The 15416-nt window shown below is 40.7% G+C and overlaps 1 protein-coding gene across 2 annotated transcripts in view; it reads right to left on the reverse strand.

Moving 5' to 3' along the window:
* Positions 1 to 15416, reverse strand: part of PHF21B (PHD finger protein 21B) — a 166187-nt gene that overhangs the window by 24019 nt on the left and 126752 nt on the right. For both annotated transcript variants that reach the window (XM_009465054.2, XM_087765797.1), the window contains 2 exons: positions 3160 to 3510; positions 1264 to 1386 (listed from right to left, as the gene is read on the reverse strand). In XM_009465054.2, coding sequence (XP_009463329.1) covers positions 1264 to 1386; positions 3160 to 3510 — 474 coding nt within the window. The remainder of the gene's footprint in view (positions 1 to 1263; positions 1387 to 3159; positions 3511 to 15416) is intronic.

Genomic DNA, 15416 nt, shown 5'->3' on the forward strand with positions numbered 1-15416 from the left:
AGTCTCATGGTCTCTTCCTCAGTCTCTCTGGAAGATTTTTGCTCAACACTCTTTCTGTGGGGATAAGCTACAGGCAAAGGAAAATGGATGTGTTTTCTAGCATTCTGTTTTTAAGCAGAATCTACTAGCCTGTCTGCCCACAAGGTGCTACACAACAAATAACCTTTCAGAAATACCTCCCTAAACAAAACAGGACCCTACAGTCCCATCATTCAGTGGCAATGAGGACTCATATGAGGGTCAGATTTTATACTTGGGAGGTTTCCTAAGTGTAGTTCTGCAGAGCTTCTGCATAAAGCTGTGATATTCTAGGCTAAAAGCCACTATTTATCCTTAACACTGTTTTAACTATACGAACCTCTTAAAATGGTAAAACAAATGACCACCCACATGCCTCAAGTAACATTATAAATTTATATTGTAATAATCTTCTTAAACCTACAGCTCCAAGGATGCTTTCATACTACACATTTATTAGACTAGTAAGGTTAAGATTTCACATGAGCTGAGCATTTCCACAATAGAAATAGATTCAGTTTGTATAACTTCTCAAATTGCCTCAAAAGGACACACAATCTAATGGGAATACATCTGGTCAAAACCCAAAATGCCTGTTAAAGAGAAACCCCATTTCTGCAAGGACTTCTGATTTATATTTTTAGTTTACATTGCAAATATAGTTCATGAAAGAAATTTAATCTTATAACCTGCTTTCTACTCTCTTACTCAATTTGAAGGATTTTAATGTATTTCAGACTAGAAAGAATCTGTGTACGTGTGGGAAGACATATACACAGCAAATGCATGAAACTATTTGTTAAATACAATCTAAATATTGCAAGTTTCATTACAAAGAAGATGTAAAAGCTCAGCTTACAAAAGAAATGTTAATTCAACCTCATATGGAGCCTGGAAACCTGATGTTATATATTTGATAACATAAAAGAAAGTATCTTAAGCTTGTATACACCTTTCACAAGAAATACAGTTATACGCATGCAAGGTGCCTAGATTACTGAGACCTACAATTCTTATATTTTGTGACACTGGATGGTTTGAACGGTGCAAACTAAATCTGTCAGAGCACCTCACTGGCAGGGAAATCACCCCGACTGCAGCGATTGGGTAGAGAGATGAACAGCTGGCAGAACCATGAGCACAAATGCAGTAATTACGTATGCGCACAGAAAAAGGTTTAGAATTGGCCCCCATAACTTAACCATACTGTAGCTCACTTATTAAAACAAAAAGAAAAAAGGTCACCTCTGGATTCTCCTCCTTTTTCTTTTTGGTAGCAGGGGGTCCCTGAGCTGACTCTTCAGGAGGTTTCTTTGTCTCCACTTTACTTTCTGTCTGGGTTTGGACTTGAGGCTGAATAATGATAACCTAAAAGACAATGTACAAATGAAAGAAGAGCATTCACTATACGAAACTGGATTTTTTCACATGAAACCTTTGACTCTTCTTTGAAGGGTTACTTGATACCCTTACAGACAAGTCACAAGCCAAAAATATACAAAACTGGATACCTAGGTTAGGCTTCTAAATCCATACTTAAGTTTCTAAAAATTATTTTTTATTGGTGCATTATAAACCTACTGCAGCCTAAGGGAGCCACTCAATCAGTGCCTCTGAAAATTAGGACACTTTCTATTTAGAGGACTTCTGAAGCTGACTCAGCAGCCTAGCTTCAGCACTCATGCCGCCAGTGATTTTAAGGTCTTTCCTTTGATTTTATTTTGCATACAGGTAGAAGAGATGGGATTACTACAGATTCAAAACCACAGTCTGAGCTCAGTCATAGCAGTGTTATTTCAGAGTAAACACATGTGGATTGGAAGGAAGATACTCCTCAGTACTACTCATGTAACTGAGGTCAGAGTTCAGTCCTCAGCATTTATGTGTTATGAGCAGTGGATGTCCAGTTTTGCATACAAAAATTAAACTATATGTGTTTTAAATTAAAATTAATTCTGGTTTAGAACCCATAGGAATTACTACACAGATCTCTCATACGTGCATGTACGTTGGTATATCCAGCTGCTTGTATTTGAATTACCACATGAAGTTTTACACGGTGCAGATAACATTATCTCAAAAGCTATTAAATTAAAAGGAATGAACGACAATTTCTGACCACAGATCTACACATGTGACTTTATACCCATAATCAAAGCTTCATGAAGGACTATGGAAGACCTTCCCAAGCTCACCTTCTTGATGAAGGTTATTGGATTTGAATGCTGGGCCTTTTCCATCTATTTCATTGCTAACTTTCAGCTGATGTTATTTAATTGTTAGATACTTTATCTCAACTCAGTCACTCTAGAAGATTCAAGAGCATAAAAAGGGACATTTTTCTTAACCAGCAGTCAGTTTAAGTAAGAGAAAAACAAATTATGTTAGACAAGTGGGGAAGAGATGCCTGCTTTTATTTACCTCAAAAGCCATCCTACATCCTGTATTCTTTTTTAGCACTGTATGAGAACCTGTGTTGCCAACAAGACCCAAAGTAGCAGGATCACGGTAGCGAATTACAGCGAATGTCTGCTGGGTACATTGGCAGCCTTTATTGAATCTGTTTCTGGTATAAGAGTGGTGAAGTTCTTGCATTTCAAAGCTGAAAAGCAGTACAAAGAGGAAACACGTAATTCATAACTTGATTTTTTCCTACTGATTCATCTGCTGATCAGTTTTGAAACCCTGAGCTCTCATTTCATTTGGTCTTCCCCTGAAAGTGTAGAAGGGAATGCCTGATTATTTGATATACTCCCCTGGGATCAGTCAATATAACTAGTATCACTGTATAATTGAAGAGGGAGTCCATAGGAAATTTGAGCCTGCACAGAATTCAGGGATATTATTAGTGAAGATTGGTTTAAGGAAATGGAAGATCATATGGTCCCATTAATGTCAGGCTACATAATGATGCATTTTGTTCCCACTAAAAAATATGTTTGTACACAGATAAATGTCTACTAGTGTCCATGTGTCCCCTTAAGAATTTTCCCATTGCTTTCTGATTATTTTCTTCAAAAAGAACCACTGACACCACTCTGTACAGGGCTGTGCACTCCCAGGGGAATATTCTGCTTACATCTGCGACGTAATTCCTGTGTTTGATAACCAAAAAAATATGCCGTGAAAAGCAGAACCTACCTTGCTGTCGGCACTAATGAGGAGTGGCTGCACTTTAATGCTATCGTTGACCACAGAGACAGTCGCGCTGGTGCTGATAGGAGTTGCATTGTTGGGGGAGGTGGAAATGATGGCGTACGCCACACCTGCACTGCTCAGAGGTGATGAAATAGCTGTAGACTCGGTGACACTTTGTGACTGGCTGTTAGGCGTCTGTACATGGCTGACGGTGTTATTGGCAGTTGGGAGGGCAGGGCTGGGGTTTTTGATGCTGACTACAGTTGCCTTCTGGAAGGTAGGAGGCTGCTTGGAAGGTTGGTCTCTGCACGGGGAGATAGGGAGGCTGTCTGGAATCAGGGTCTTTGGCCTAACCTACAAACAGAGAGTTAGACATTATTAGGCATAGCCTCACACTGTAATGAACACTGCATGCATGCACTCTCCCAGTAGAATCTCTAATTGCATTAACCATGGAACAGGAGCATCTAGAAAAAACATAATGTACCAACTCGAAGTAGCCAGCCATTCATTTACTTGTAGATAATTCCCAGCACTCCTCAGTTGGGTCATTTAGGAGTCCTTAACTCATTGCAATGCTGAACAAGAAGGGAAGAAAAAGTCAATTCCTCACTTCTATTAGCACACATCCATACAAATGCTACTCAAGTCACATCCAGTTCTCAGTAGGGATGTTTAAGCCAAAGCCTTTGCAGAGAATGGAAACCCCAGACGCAATAATATCCTGTTCTGAAGGACACAACACTCTTGCTATGAATTAAGGAGTGAGAACTGATTCACTAAGGGAGTTGTGGGAAAGCATTTACAGGAAGAGTAAGCGTACGCATTTATACCGGTGGATCAGTAAGTGAAGATCCTCACGCTTTTAAGATGTGCCATGCCTAATGGAGAGGAGATCAATCATGCAATCACTCAGTTCACCCAAAGAAAAAAAAAAAAAAGAGAAGGGAAGGAAAGAAACCCACAACCACCGAACTTCATGTTTTGTTTCTGTAAAGAGGTAGTTTGCAGCTGCGGGTGGATGCAGAAGGCACTTCCACGGATGGAGGGGGAAACTGTTTGCCAAGATTTGTGAAGGCTGTGGCTTTACCCAGAGCCATGACTGATAGCTAGGAACAATTGTTTTCAGCTAATGTGATGTGTTTCCAGTGGGGTAATTAACGTCACCCTGTCAACATGGCTCTGCCTTAACAACATGTTAAGTACAGTTCCAGGATTGAAAATAAATAATTTAAACTGCTTCACATGAAGTTAACTTCACTCCCAGCTTATTCGTTAACACGGCCAGATAAAACAGTCGGTTCCCTCTGTGCTTATTTAGTCCTGTCACTTCTCGCACCTTCCATACTGTGAAACAAAATGACAAGTTGTAACAGACGGACATGGGAAACAGCTGCCTGTGTCACCATGCTGTAGTCTACAGGAGGCCTTCCAATGATGCCGACTTCAATCTTGAGCCTAAGTAAGCAATTTAATGAAAACGCGGGGCTTTACTGATGTGCAGAAAATCATCTCTCATGGCTGGCCATCATCCTCTATCGCGTCAAGGAGGAGCCGTACCCGTTCCTCCCCGTGGTGAATATTAAGTGCAGCAACGAACGTATTGCGAGCTCATCGTGTTTTGATAACTCAGCCCTCAATTGCTGATAGGATCCTAACACCTACGAGCAGTGCAAACGTGTATTAGAGGCACAGTCCTGCTCAAGAGCGTCTGAATTGTCAGTAACCAAGGCAGATGGAAAGTGAAAGAGGAAACAGAGCCGAAGAAGAGCAAGAAGAGGAGGGTTTGCCCGAGGTCCTGCAGCAGACTCGTGACAAAGCCAGGAAGCTGCTGTGTTTGGCTCACAGCTTTGGGGTAACGCTGGAAGGCCTCATAGGCCCACTGCGAAATGATGCAAAACCATGCTGAATTATGACTAACCGTATTCAAGACACACTGACAGTAACTGAAGGGTTTTTTTGCTCTTTTTCATCTATCCCATCACTTTATGTAATGAGTATTTGATTTATTTAGTTAAGATACCAGACAAATACCCTGGCCAAGTCGTCTAAGAGTCTATAATTAGCTTCATATCCATAATTAGTTAATGGTCTTATTTTCAAAAGTAGTGCACAGAGGATTGGTTTAAACCCATCTTGGCCCAGGCATTCTGCAAAACCAAGGCTTCTGACATAAACAACAGGTCAGTGCAATAGGAGACATGATACTTAAAGCAACTTGTTCATGTCTGTATCATCAGAGTCAGTTATAGAAGCAGATCTTGTAATATCTACATTTACATTCTCATAATAATATCATTTTCCTCCTATGTTATATAAGTCTCTCATACGTAAGCCTTTCACAAATTGCTCATGCTCATGTGCTCAGAGACACATTCGCAGAAATAGTATCATTATTCAGAAAAGAAAGTCTGAGAAGCTTGGCAAAATACAGTTAAAATGTATTGCCATGGGTAAAAAATCCAAATTTAATTCTTAGCTGTTTGGCTAACATCTAAATTCTACGATGTCTCCTTAAAATAAAATAATTTTCTTGTAAATTAATGTAACATCTGTTACCAACAGAAATACCGTAAACACACAGGTAAGCACATATATACAAAGAAAAAGAGAGAGAATAAGAAGTAGTTCAGATCAAAGATTCAACAGAACAGTCAGTGAGATCTTTAGAAAAAATCAAGTCTGACAAAAAATCAGCTCAGGAGTTTTTCTAGCCAAAAACTGTCATGTAAGTCTACCAGGATCTACTGTATCTGTCAGTCTTAATTGCACTTTTATATTTAATCAAAAGCCTAATTAAAACTAAATGCCTATATATATTCCAGCTATATAGTTATCTTTTCTACACTATTACATATCTATATTGACTGTCAGATATAATACCTCAATGAATCCTATACACACACTTAATATACATTCTGCAAGTTGTGGATGAATGCATATTACTTTGCTATAAAATAAGCTCTTCCTGCACAGACAATTAAACCGGCTTAATTTTCCAAAGTAACGTATTCTCTATAAAGTGCTGCATATTGAAATATCTGATACGATTTACCAAACTGGTACAGCGCAAGAACATATGCGTTTTCTGCCACCGTGTGATACAAAGGAGGTATAGCGGTCTTCATAGTCTAAGCCTCTGCAAATTCCCTAGCAAGTTCAGCTAACGTAGAGAGAGCATATTTATTTGCAGTTATAGAATAATAAAACGGGTTGACTACAGAAAAAGTTTCACGTGCTCCTGAGTTAAAGCTAAAATAAGTTCAAGTTAAAATAATGTTTATTTCTACAGCCCGCAGGCATGAAGCCAGAACAGAAAGCAAGCATAGAAGCCCCTTGTGCTCTAACGCCTATGAACCTTCTCCCGTTGAATATAAACGCTAAGTGTAAGCACTTAATAAACAGCCAAGTGAAAGACCTTTAGCAAAGTTTCACGTTAAAAACCAAACTGCTACAGTAATCTGTGAGAATAAATGGTGTCAGCTGGGAAAAAAAAAATAAAGGAGAAAAAATAAAGGAAAGAGCTAGCGTAAATTCCTTTGCCTCATGGCAGAACTGTAGCTTCAATTTGGGAGATGAAAGGAGGACAGTGGCACTAGCAGAAGTTTGCAAGTTGACAGTCACCGAAGCAGAACTGGTGAAAAATTAGAGCAGGGCACGGACTGCATGTCACATGCAAGGCTGGATGGCACTGGTCCCCATTACAAGAGCCACAAAAGAAAAGGTGCAAAAGTTTAGCAAAGGAGAAGAAAAGAGAAAGAATAACAGACAGCATGTGTGTTACCAAGTGAAAACTGCAACTGTTGGCGAGCGCTGCAAATAACAATTCTCCTGTAGCTCAGCCCTCCTCTCCCCAAATATCTTTCACTTAACTTCTGACAGCTGTCAAAACAGAATGTGATACTACCAGGGCTATAAATGCAGGAGAAGAGCGCGCTGCTTCTTGAATATAATGATTTCACAAACCCGTGTTGTTCCCGAGTTTCCTCAATACCCACAATAACAGACACATTTGATTTTAGGCGGCAATATTCAGACACCCCTGGTACTTCTCAAATAGCCTGCAGGTGAGCACACTGTTCAAGAAGATACTCCCAGACGTGAGAATTCACTAGGTGGGGGCTGTCTGCTTTTCAGACAAGGAAATAACAGGGAGTCCAATCCTGCGAGATGTGCGGAGTGCTTTTTTGTTCAGCAGCCTCTAATTTCATATATTTTAAGGAGTTTCAGATCAGGAGGGAATCAGCTCCTGTGACTAATATGACTTCTTGTATATCCCATATCATTAAGCTCCATCCAGATGTCCCTATATGAAGCCCAAAGGCTTCCATTACACTGAAATATCATTCCACCTTTCGAGCACAAATTGTTGAATACCGCAGAGGTGAACGAACTGCTGAGTGGCGGAGGTGGGAGAGCCTGATGTGTGTCACCATTGACAAAGTCAACTGTGATCATGGGCAATCTATTTCCTGAGCTACATCCCATCAGGTGAGCCGTTCCGATGCTGTAGCAAAGAAAAAGAAGGTAAAAAAGAAAAACTCTTACAAAATAAGCCCTCAAGATCCAACCCAAACAAGTATGGGGGAAAAGGAGGAGAAGGGAAGGAAAGCACACAATTCCTCCCATCTCTGTGGGCAATCCTATGTAGTCCTAAAGGACAGGATTTAATTAGAACAGTTATCTCTGTGCAGATCTGCAGGTGCTATGAGAATTGTTAAGGACATTTCTCGTACATGTGTTCTCCTTACCGCCTAGCAAAGAAGGGAAGTTAACAAGTGCACTTCAATTACAAAACCGAGAGGGATCACCATGATCCTCCAGCTCAGACTGGCCATAGAACTTCTCTCAGAAACTGAAGACTGATGTTAAAAGAAAAGACTGAAGACTTCTTAACGATGAATTCATCACGAGCCCCAGTAAACTGTTACAATATTTTATTATGCTCATTACTGGCATTTTATTGTGAGGTTGAATTTGCCTAACTTCAGCTTCCAGTCCCTGGATCTTGTTACAGCTTTGTCAGCAACACTGATGAGCCCTCCCCCTCCCCAATATCAGATATCAGCTGGATCATCCTCAGCATCAATCAGCCCTTCATACTGGCAGGGCCGATCTGTATGAGAGTAAATTTTTCAGCTCAACACAATATCACATTGCCTTTGAGAGAAAGACCATTATTCACACTTTATTTTCACTTCACCCTTGTACTCAGAGCTTAAAAACAAAAACTCAAAATGGATTTGGCACAATTCATATGTCACAGAGGCAAAGTGCTGGGAGCAGCAGACAGAGCTTTCATTCTTGAAAAGCTTTAGAGGATCACATAGAAAACATTAGCAATGGCTGATAAAATGAGTGCAATATGGGGTAATTATATCCTTCACCAGAATGAACAGATGCACACTGACTTCAGTAAAGCTGTGTCTGTTTATGCCAGCTGAGGACCGACTCTCTCCGTCTTCTTTTTTTAATCAATAAAAATTATGCAAAAGAAAAGGTTCTGCGTAACTTTAAAACAATGACACACCCTAAAATCCAGGTTGCCCAACTGACCTGAATACAAGCGTTTCCAGCTTGCTTGATTTTTGGTTCTTTTGGTTCCTTTCCTGATAAGACCACAGTCAAAATAAACACAGTTTATTTTATTGCCACGGGGGAAGATTTAAAACCACACATGACTATGGATCCACATACACTTTTCTTCCTTCCCCTTGATGGGGCTACACAAAAAAAAGAAGTTACTCTTCAGTGTGCATCATGAGGAAACCCCAGGCAAGATGACCCAGTTCAGTGAATCCTGTGTTCACATACAACATAAGCCTCTCCTTAGCATCTACCTGGAATATTAGCCTGGGAAGCCACAGAGGAATGATATGAAATGCAGGGTAAAAGCCAAGCAACTTCTCCAGCCCACGTTTCCAATCCTGCTGCTCCGAACAGTGAGGACCAGGGAAGTCATCTTAATCTGACTGAACCAACAGCAAATTTGAATAGGCTTCAGTAAGACCAGAACTGCAACTAGCACCTTGAAACAAACCCTAGTCTCTCATTTTACATGCCATGCAACCAAAGAATCACTCTGTGATACTTTCACTCATATTCAAATTACGTGCACTGTATCAGACATTTTCCACTGGACTGTACACCTACTGTGCTTTGGTATTTCAATTTGTTGGTCATGGATAGCCAACTTTAGTGTAAAGGTGACACACAGATAATAGAACCCCTGTGCAATTTTTAAGGAGACAAAGCTATTTCGTTTAGTTTTTCTTCTGCTTCAGCTTTGCTTGATACTATAGAAATGGAAGTTTTGCTGAGAGGGATGTTTGTGTGGGAATCCGACAGCTCTGCTTTTTGTGGATGTTGGCATAAGGCAGTCAGGTGGGAGTTCTTTATCAAAAATGCCATCACTGTTTTGAACACAAAACTGTATTTTCACAGGAACTTGACTGACTTTTGCTAATGAAATGTACATTTTCTCCTCAGCTATACTGCCTGTATTTTCTGGTTTGGCATCGCTGCTATTGAGTTCATGATTCATTAAGTGGCTCTTTTCCATTTGCAAAGGGGAAAACTACCATTAAACCAGCAAATTAAAATCAATATTATTCCAAAAAATAACAAGTAGGGGTTGAAGTTGACAAGGATTTCTGCTTTTTTTCCTTCTGCACAATGATTCTGTCCTTGAATATGCAGTTATCTATGTGCCTCTGAGGAAAGAATTTAATCCTTATTGTTTAGGATTACAATAGAAGTATAACGCTAGACTGGTTATACACACCAGTCAATAACTTACTTCCATTTCTACTCTTTTCAGCCTTACAAGTCAGCTTGCTTCTCTTGCAGATACTCATCTATGATTAACTAACTTCAATTGAAATATAAAGTGTCCATGAAGCCTTTAGGCAGAAACGAGTGAACATCTGTCTGCTTTCCTCCTGTCCGTATACTTTCATAGGCGAGCTCTGGACTAATCCACGCAGCTGGGCATCCACTGGATTCAAACTCTGGTGTCACTTTAAAGACCATGGATGTCACTGCTTTGTACTGTCCATCACTTTAAGAGCTTTTCCTACTTCTAGACAACAATAACAGCACATGATAATGATTTGACCAGTCTCAACACATTTACTAGCCAAAATCAAAAAACTTGAAAGACAAAATAATAATAAAAATAATGACAAACATAATTTCTGTCTGCTGACAGCCTGAGCAAGATGGAAGCATACAAAAAGCTCAGACATCAGGAGATGAAAATGAAGGTTTTAGGGAGAGGACGCAGTGCAGTGAATTCCTCCAAGCCTCTGCTGAAGTGCTGCAGACAGAGAAAACCTTCCTATCCACCTGTCATTTGGCCAGAGGCCTACCACAAGCTTGTACAACTGGCATGGAGGCTCAAAGACAGAGCACGTTCCAGATCCAAATCAGACATGGATCTCAAGCCACATCATTCGCATGGATGCAAATGGCGTCAGTGGAGAGAGGGGACGTTTCTTCTCATCGTCCTGATACTCTGCAAAGCAGCATTTGACGTGGAGAAACATGAGTTTTCACCTGGGAAAAACTTACCATGTCAGGTGTTAAAATAGCTTGAATCTTTCCTGGGGGTTGTATGGATACTTTAGGCTCCTACATGAAGACTGTCATGGAGATCTGACTTCCATGGAGGTCCTTTTCGAAATATTCACAACACTGATTGGATCTGAAGGTCTTAAGCATCAGTAACAGCCAGTTCTGCTTCTCCTTCCCCACCACCCTGGATCAGTTCTCTCATTAAGAACAGAAAACTGACACTGAAACTCAGAAAGGCAGAGGTAACAGAAGGAGGCACTTTGGAAAATTTGCATCTGGGTGTAGTTGCCCTCGATACACCATACGCGTTTGTCTTTGTCCATGCTGCAGAAGACCAGATTTCTCGTCACTGCCAGTCTCTGCATACCACCATCCACAGGGAACAGTTCTTATTGCACCACCTTAGTCATACCTTCATCTGTCTTGGCTGTACTACAGCAGTGTAAAATTCATACCGTGGAGCACTCCAGATACTCCAACAAGCCCATGCCTCTCTCAGCAACACAGGCTACCTATCAAACCTATCCACTAGTGCATAACTGAGATTCCCACAGACCTTTCAATAAAGTATCATGTTTTCATCCCAATCTTCACAGCTCTCCCTGTAAAGACTTAGTATGAAAGGCCAAGGTGGCCAGGTGTTTCTGGTGCAGGGAGTCTCTACAGCAAGGCCGATGCTCATATAGGCAGGCGTCTCAACCTTCTTCTCTACGAATTAAGGGCACAAACCTCATCACTTTCTACAATAAACATTTTCTATGTTATACTCCTCTGACAGAAATATATAACGGCATGCAATTAATAGTAGCATGCCTATTAAAAATAAGCAAACTGATAAAAAGGAACCCTAACCAGAACTCTCAGCTGTGCACACTTCTTCCCAAAGGGAAAGGATGAGAGAAGAAATAGCTTACAACAGATGTTAATCTTTGTGCTTAACACATTACCGGAAGGTGCTTCAAATATAGTGACAAGCACAGTATAAAGGCTTATATAGAATAAAACAGATTAACAACTATATTTATTAAGGGCTACATTTTCAGCCGGGCCTCTGCAAACCTTTCTTTTGAAAAAGCAATTTTGTTCCTGTTTTCTGCACGCATACAGTCAATGAATATTAAATACTGTTGCGAAACCCTTAGCTTGGTTATATACCATGCTGATTAAGTTACCTTGAATTAGATTATCTCTCTTCTCCTCCACTAGCATTCCAACACATCCCTCTGGAAGCGCTGAGGGTTATATACCAGAAAGGTGCATGACGTCCCTTAAGGGATTATAGTCCTTTTCTCCTCTGATATTGTAATAACGACTTTACCCAATTCAATTATTCCTTACTCAAACAAACAATAAAGTGCTCTTGTCTCTCCATTGCACAATTCTGTGTAACTTTTTATACAAACATGTATATCTGCTAGCTTCTTTTCTAGTTTCACAAAAGGCTGACTTGCATTTAGCATTTTTCCACTTTCTAATGGCTATGCACAGTCTTAACACATTACACTTAAAAATAATGATTTTTTTTTCTTTTTTAGACTTATGATGCAAACAGAGAGAGGCTTTGCCACAGCCCAGCCTGTTAACACATTCCTCCTACAGTACACAGTGGCATTACACAACTTGGGTCCTGTCTATAGGAGTAATTTTCCTTTCAAGAAATCTTCCAGAAGCCCTGTCACCAGGGAAGCCAGGAGTGGTTGGTTTTGGTACACATGTGAAGAGAAGCAGCAGCTACCAGTGGAACCGCACTCATGAGAACTATGACAAGAAATTTTAAAAATGAGAACGTGCCTTTAAGTTTTGGGAATGTCTAGAGACCACAGTCTCTGGCTGGGCTCACACAGTACCTAGTGGTGAACAAACACATGGTAACAGAGCAGCCCCTGTCCCAAAGCAACCTGCAGCCCAGTGACCAAATTCAGACCCTACTGAATTATGCATATTAAAATCACTACAGAAGATAAAAAACAAGCAGCACTTGACGGCAGAACTGGCTAGAGTCGATTGAAAAACACGCACATTTCATCTAAAGCGGTTGTGCGTACCTGTTTCTTTTTACCACTAACCTGCGTGATAGCTCCACCGCAGGCGTCTGCTATGCAACTCTCTGCTCTACTCTAATCAGCAGTGTCATGAGCAAAGCCATCCCAAGCCCTGCCTTCAACCAGGACTGGAAAAATAGGTCAGGGAAATAGCATTATAATCTGATTTAACTGCTATTCAAATCATCACAGTCTCTTCATTAATTTGAACGAGAATTGGTTTGCACCCAAATTACTGACAACAAAATCGGAGGTTTATTTTAATATCTTCACTGTTTCATTTAAAATCTTCCATTCAAAGAACAGAAAATAAGATCTCCCACACACCTTCAGGTGGCTACAGCGTGACTTAAATTTTTTTGTAAACCAGTTCAAAATAGACAGACTGTCTGCACAGCAGCTGGAAACTGGAGCCCCAACCTGAGATAAGGCCACCACCTCCTTACAGTCGATGGGTGCCATAAAGCAGAGGAACAGCTCAAGAGTAAGAGAGTGCATCACCCATGGGTCTGAGTAAAGGACCTCCAGGATTTGCTTCCCAGAGTGCAGTGGAGAGTCTGCAGTTTCAAAACATCTCACCCAGCTGGAAACCTCAAAGGCCAAAGAAGAGAAAGACTATCTGGAACTAACTTCCCAAACACCTCAGCTCATAGCAGAAATTTTATTTATTTGATGAAAGCAAAAATAACTTCATATTCTGTAAAAAAAAAAATTAAAAAAAGAAAAAAAAAAAGGTCTGCCAAAGAGGCTTGTTTTGGCAAATAATGAATGCCTAAAGAAATATTGTTTGTATTATGCAATGAACTTGTAATTAATGTTTGTTTGCTCACCATTTAATAGCAGTTCTGCACTAAGTGATGGGATTTTGCTGCCATTTGTGAATGTGCAGATTTTGAAACTTCATTCCCCATATGGAAGAGCTCCCAGGGGATCATATCATAAACCCATTCAAATGAACAAAACAAATGGCAAGTATTTGTACAAATGTGGAAAATGAGAAAGCTGTATGTATTAATTTACGTAAATATTGTTAAGTGCCTCAGTTTACTTGTGTGGTATTTTGCTGCTTGACTGCATAGAGGTAAATCAAAAGAGGCTGTCTACATGAGGAGAGTGAAAGCATCAAAAATATAAAACTCCTTTAGATGTGATGAGGGGCCCTTAAATGGAGGAGTCCCCTGTTTCTTTCCAGCCAGCCTGGCAATGTTTATGCCTCTCATGCCTCCATCTAAAATCTAAAGGGAGTCTGAAATTCCAAAGAAATTATAAGACTGACCAAAAGGAGAAATGTCAGGTAGCAATCGGTGTGCTGTGAAGAATGCAGACACTGACTTGGATTAATCCCAGTTATCTACATGCACCTGAACCAGAAGTGCAATCTGTCTGGCTATGAGTGAACCCGCTTCCAGACAGCAACTCGGAGACAAGTAGGCTCCTAACATGGCAGGGATTCCAAAAGGGATCCATCCAGGCCTTCCGCCCCTCCATAAACAAGAAGAGAGGCAGCAGCACACACAGGCAACATTAAGTCATCTTAGGTGATTACCACTGTGCCTGCCACTGCACTTGCACAAACTGCACCTAGACTTAGCTGCTTGAGTAAACAGGCAGGCATGCAGGTGGGCTTATTGAAGCCTTTGCTGCTATGGTTTCATTGCTATTAGCGCTCTACACAATTCACTGTTAAAGCTAGACTTCACAGAGATGGAGGTCGGGGAAGGTGCAATACCTTGCAGAACAAGATTCAGCTATAGCTAACATGCATGAGTACATAGTACTGCTTTAATTCTTTGCGTGAAATACTATGGACTTCTTGGTAGAGGAGTGATGAATATTGTTTTGTTTTGAAAAAGCTGTCCCTTTAATTTGGTGCTACACGGGCACCCAAAACAAAGGTTTTAGCAGATGCCAAACTCAATTGGACCCTGCTTGTTAGTATGCTTGGGAGACAGTGGCAAAGTGGCCTCTCACAAAGTCAGTCCTAAAATGGTAGGATTGTGCCACTAACTCAGAGCAAGGTACAGGAGCCCTGCCTGTCACCCAGGGGGGACAAAAGGAGGTTAGCAGCCAGCCTGCTCTGGAACCAACTCTGATGCATAACAGCTGAGAGGACATGGACTGTGACAGGATTTAATTCTGCACATTTTCCAGCTCCTACTGGAAGATACTATACACCCCTTAATTTCCAAAATTGTTTTTAATTTGGCGCTTGTTTTCTCAGAGCTATGAGGGAGAAGAGGGAAGAGATGTTCTTTACCATAATACCTTCGTGGTACTACATGGCGTTGCTTCTTGGCATTTTTATATTTCCATCTGAAGTTTCTGGTTCTCGTGGACCACAGATTCCTGTCGACCTTCAAAATTTGCCAGGGATGACTATGCACTCACCTGCAGCTATTACAAAGGAGAGCTTTCACAGTGATACAGTGCTGCAGCTCACTTACAGTGGCCTCCCAGATCACCTGTATCCAGCTGTATCTGGGGAATGACAGCTTTACATCACTCTGATTTATGGCTATACTAAATATATTTTGAAGGCATTTGACTATTTAGTTAGCAGCCAGACTTCCCACTTGCAGATGAAAACTTCACCTCTCTTAAGACATCAAGCACAAAGCTTTGACAGGTGGAGGGAGCTCCCCA

Source organism: Nipponia nippon, unplaced genomic scaffold, assembly GCF_047370975.1.
Source record: "Nipponia nippon isolate SJK-2023a ecotype South Korea unplaced genomic scaffold, ASM4737097v1 scaffold_3, whole genome shotgun sequence".
Lineage (NCBI taxonomy): Eukaryota > Metazoa > Chordata > Aves > Pelecaniformes > Threskiornithidae > Nipponia > Nipponia nippon.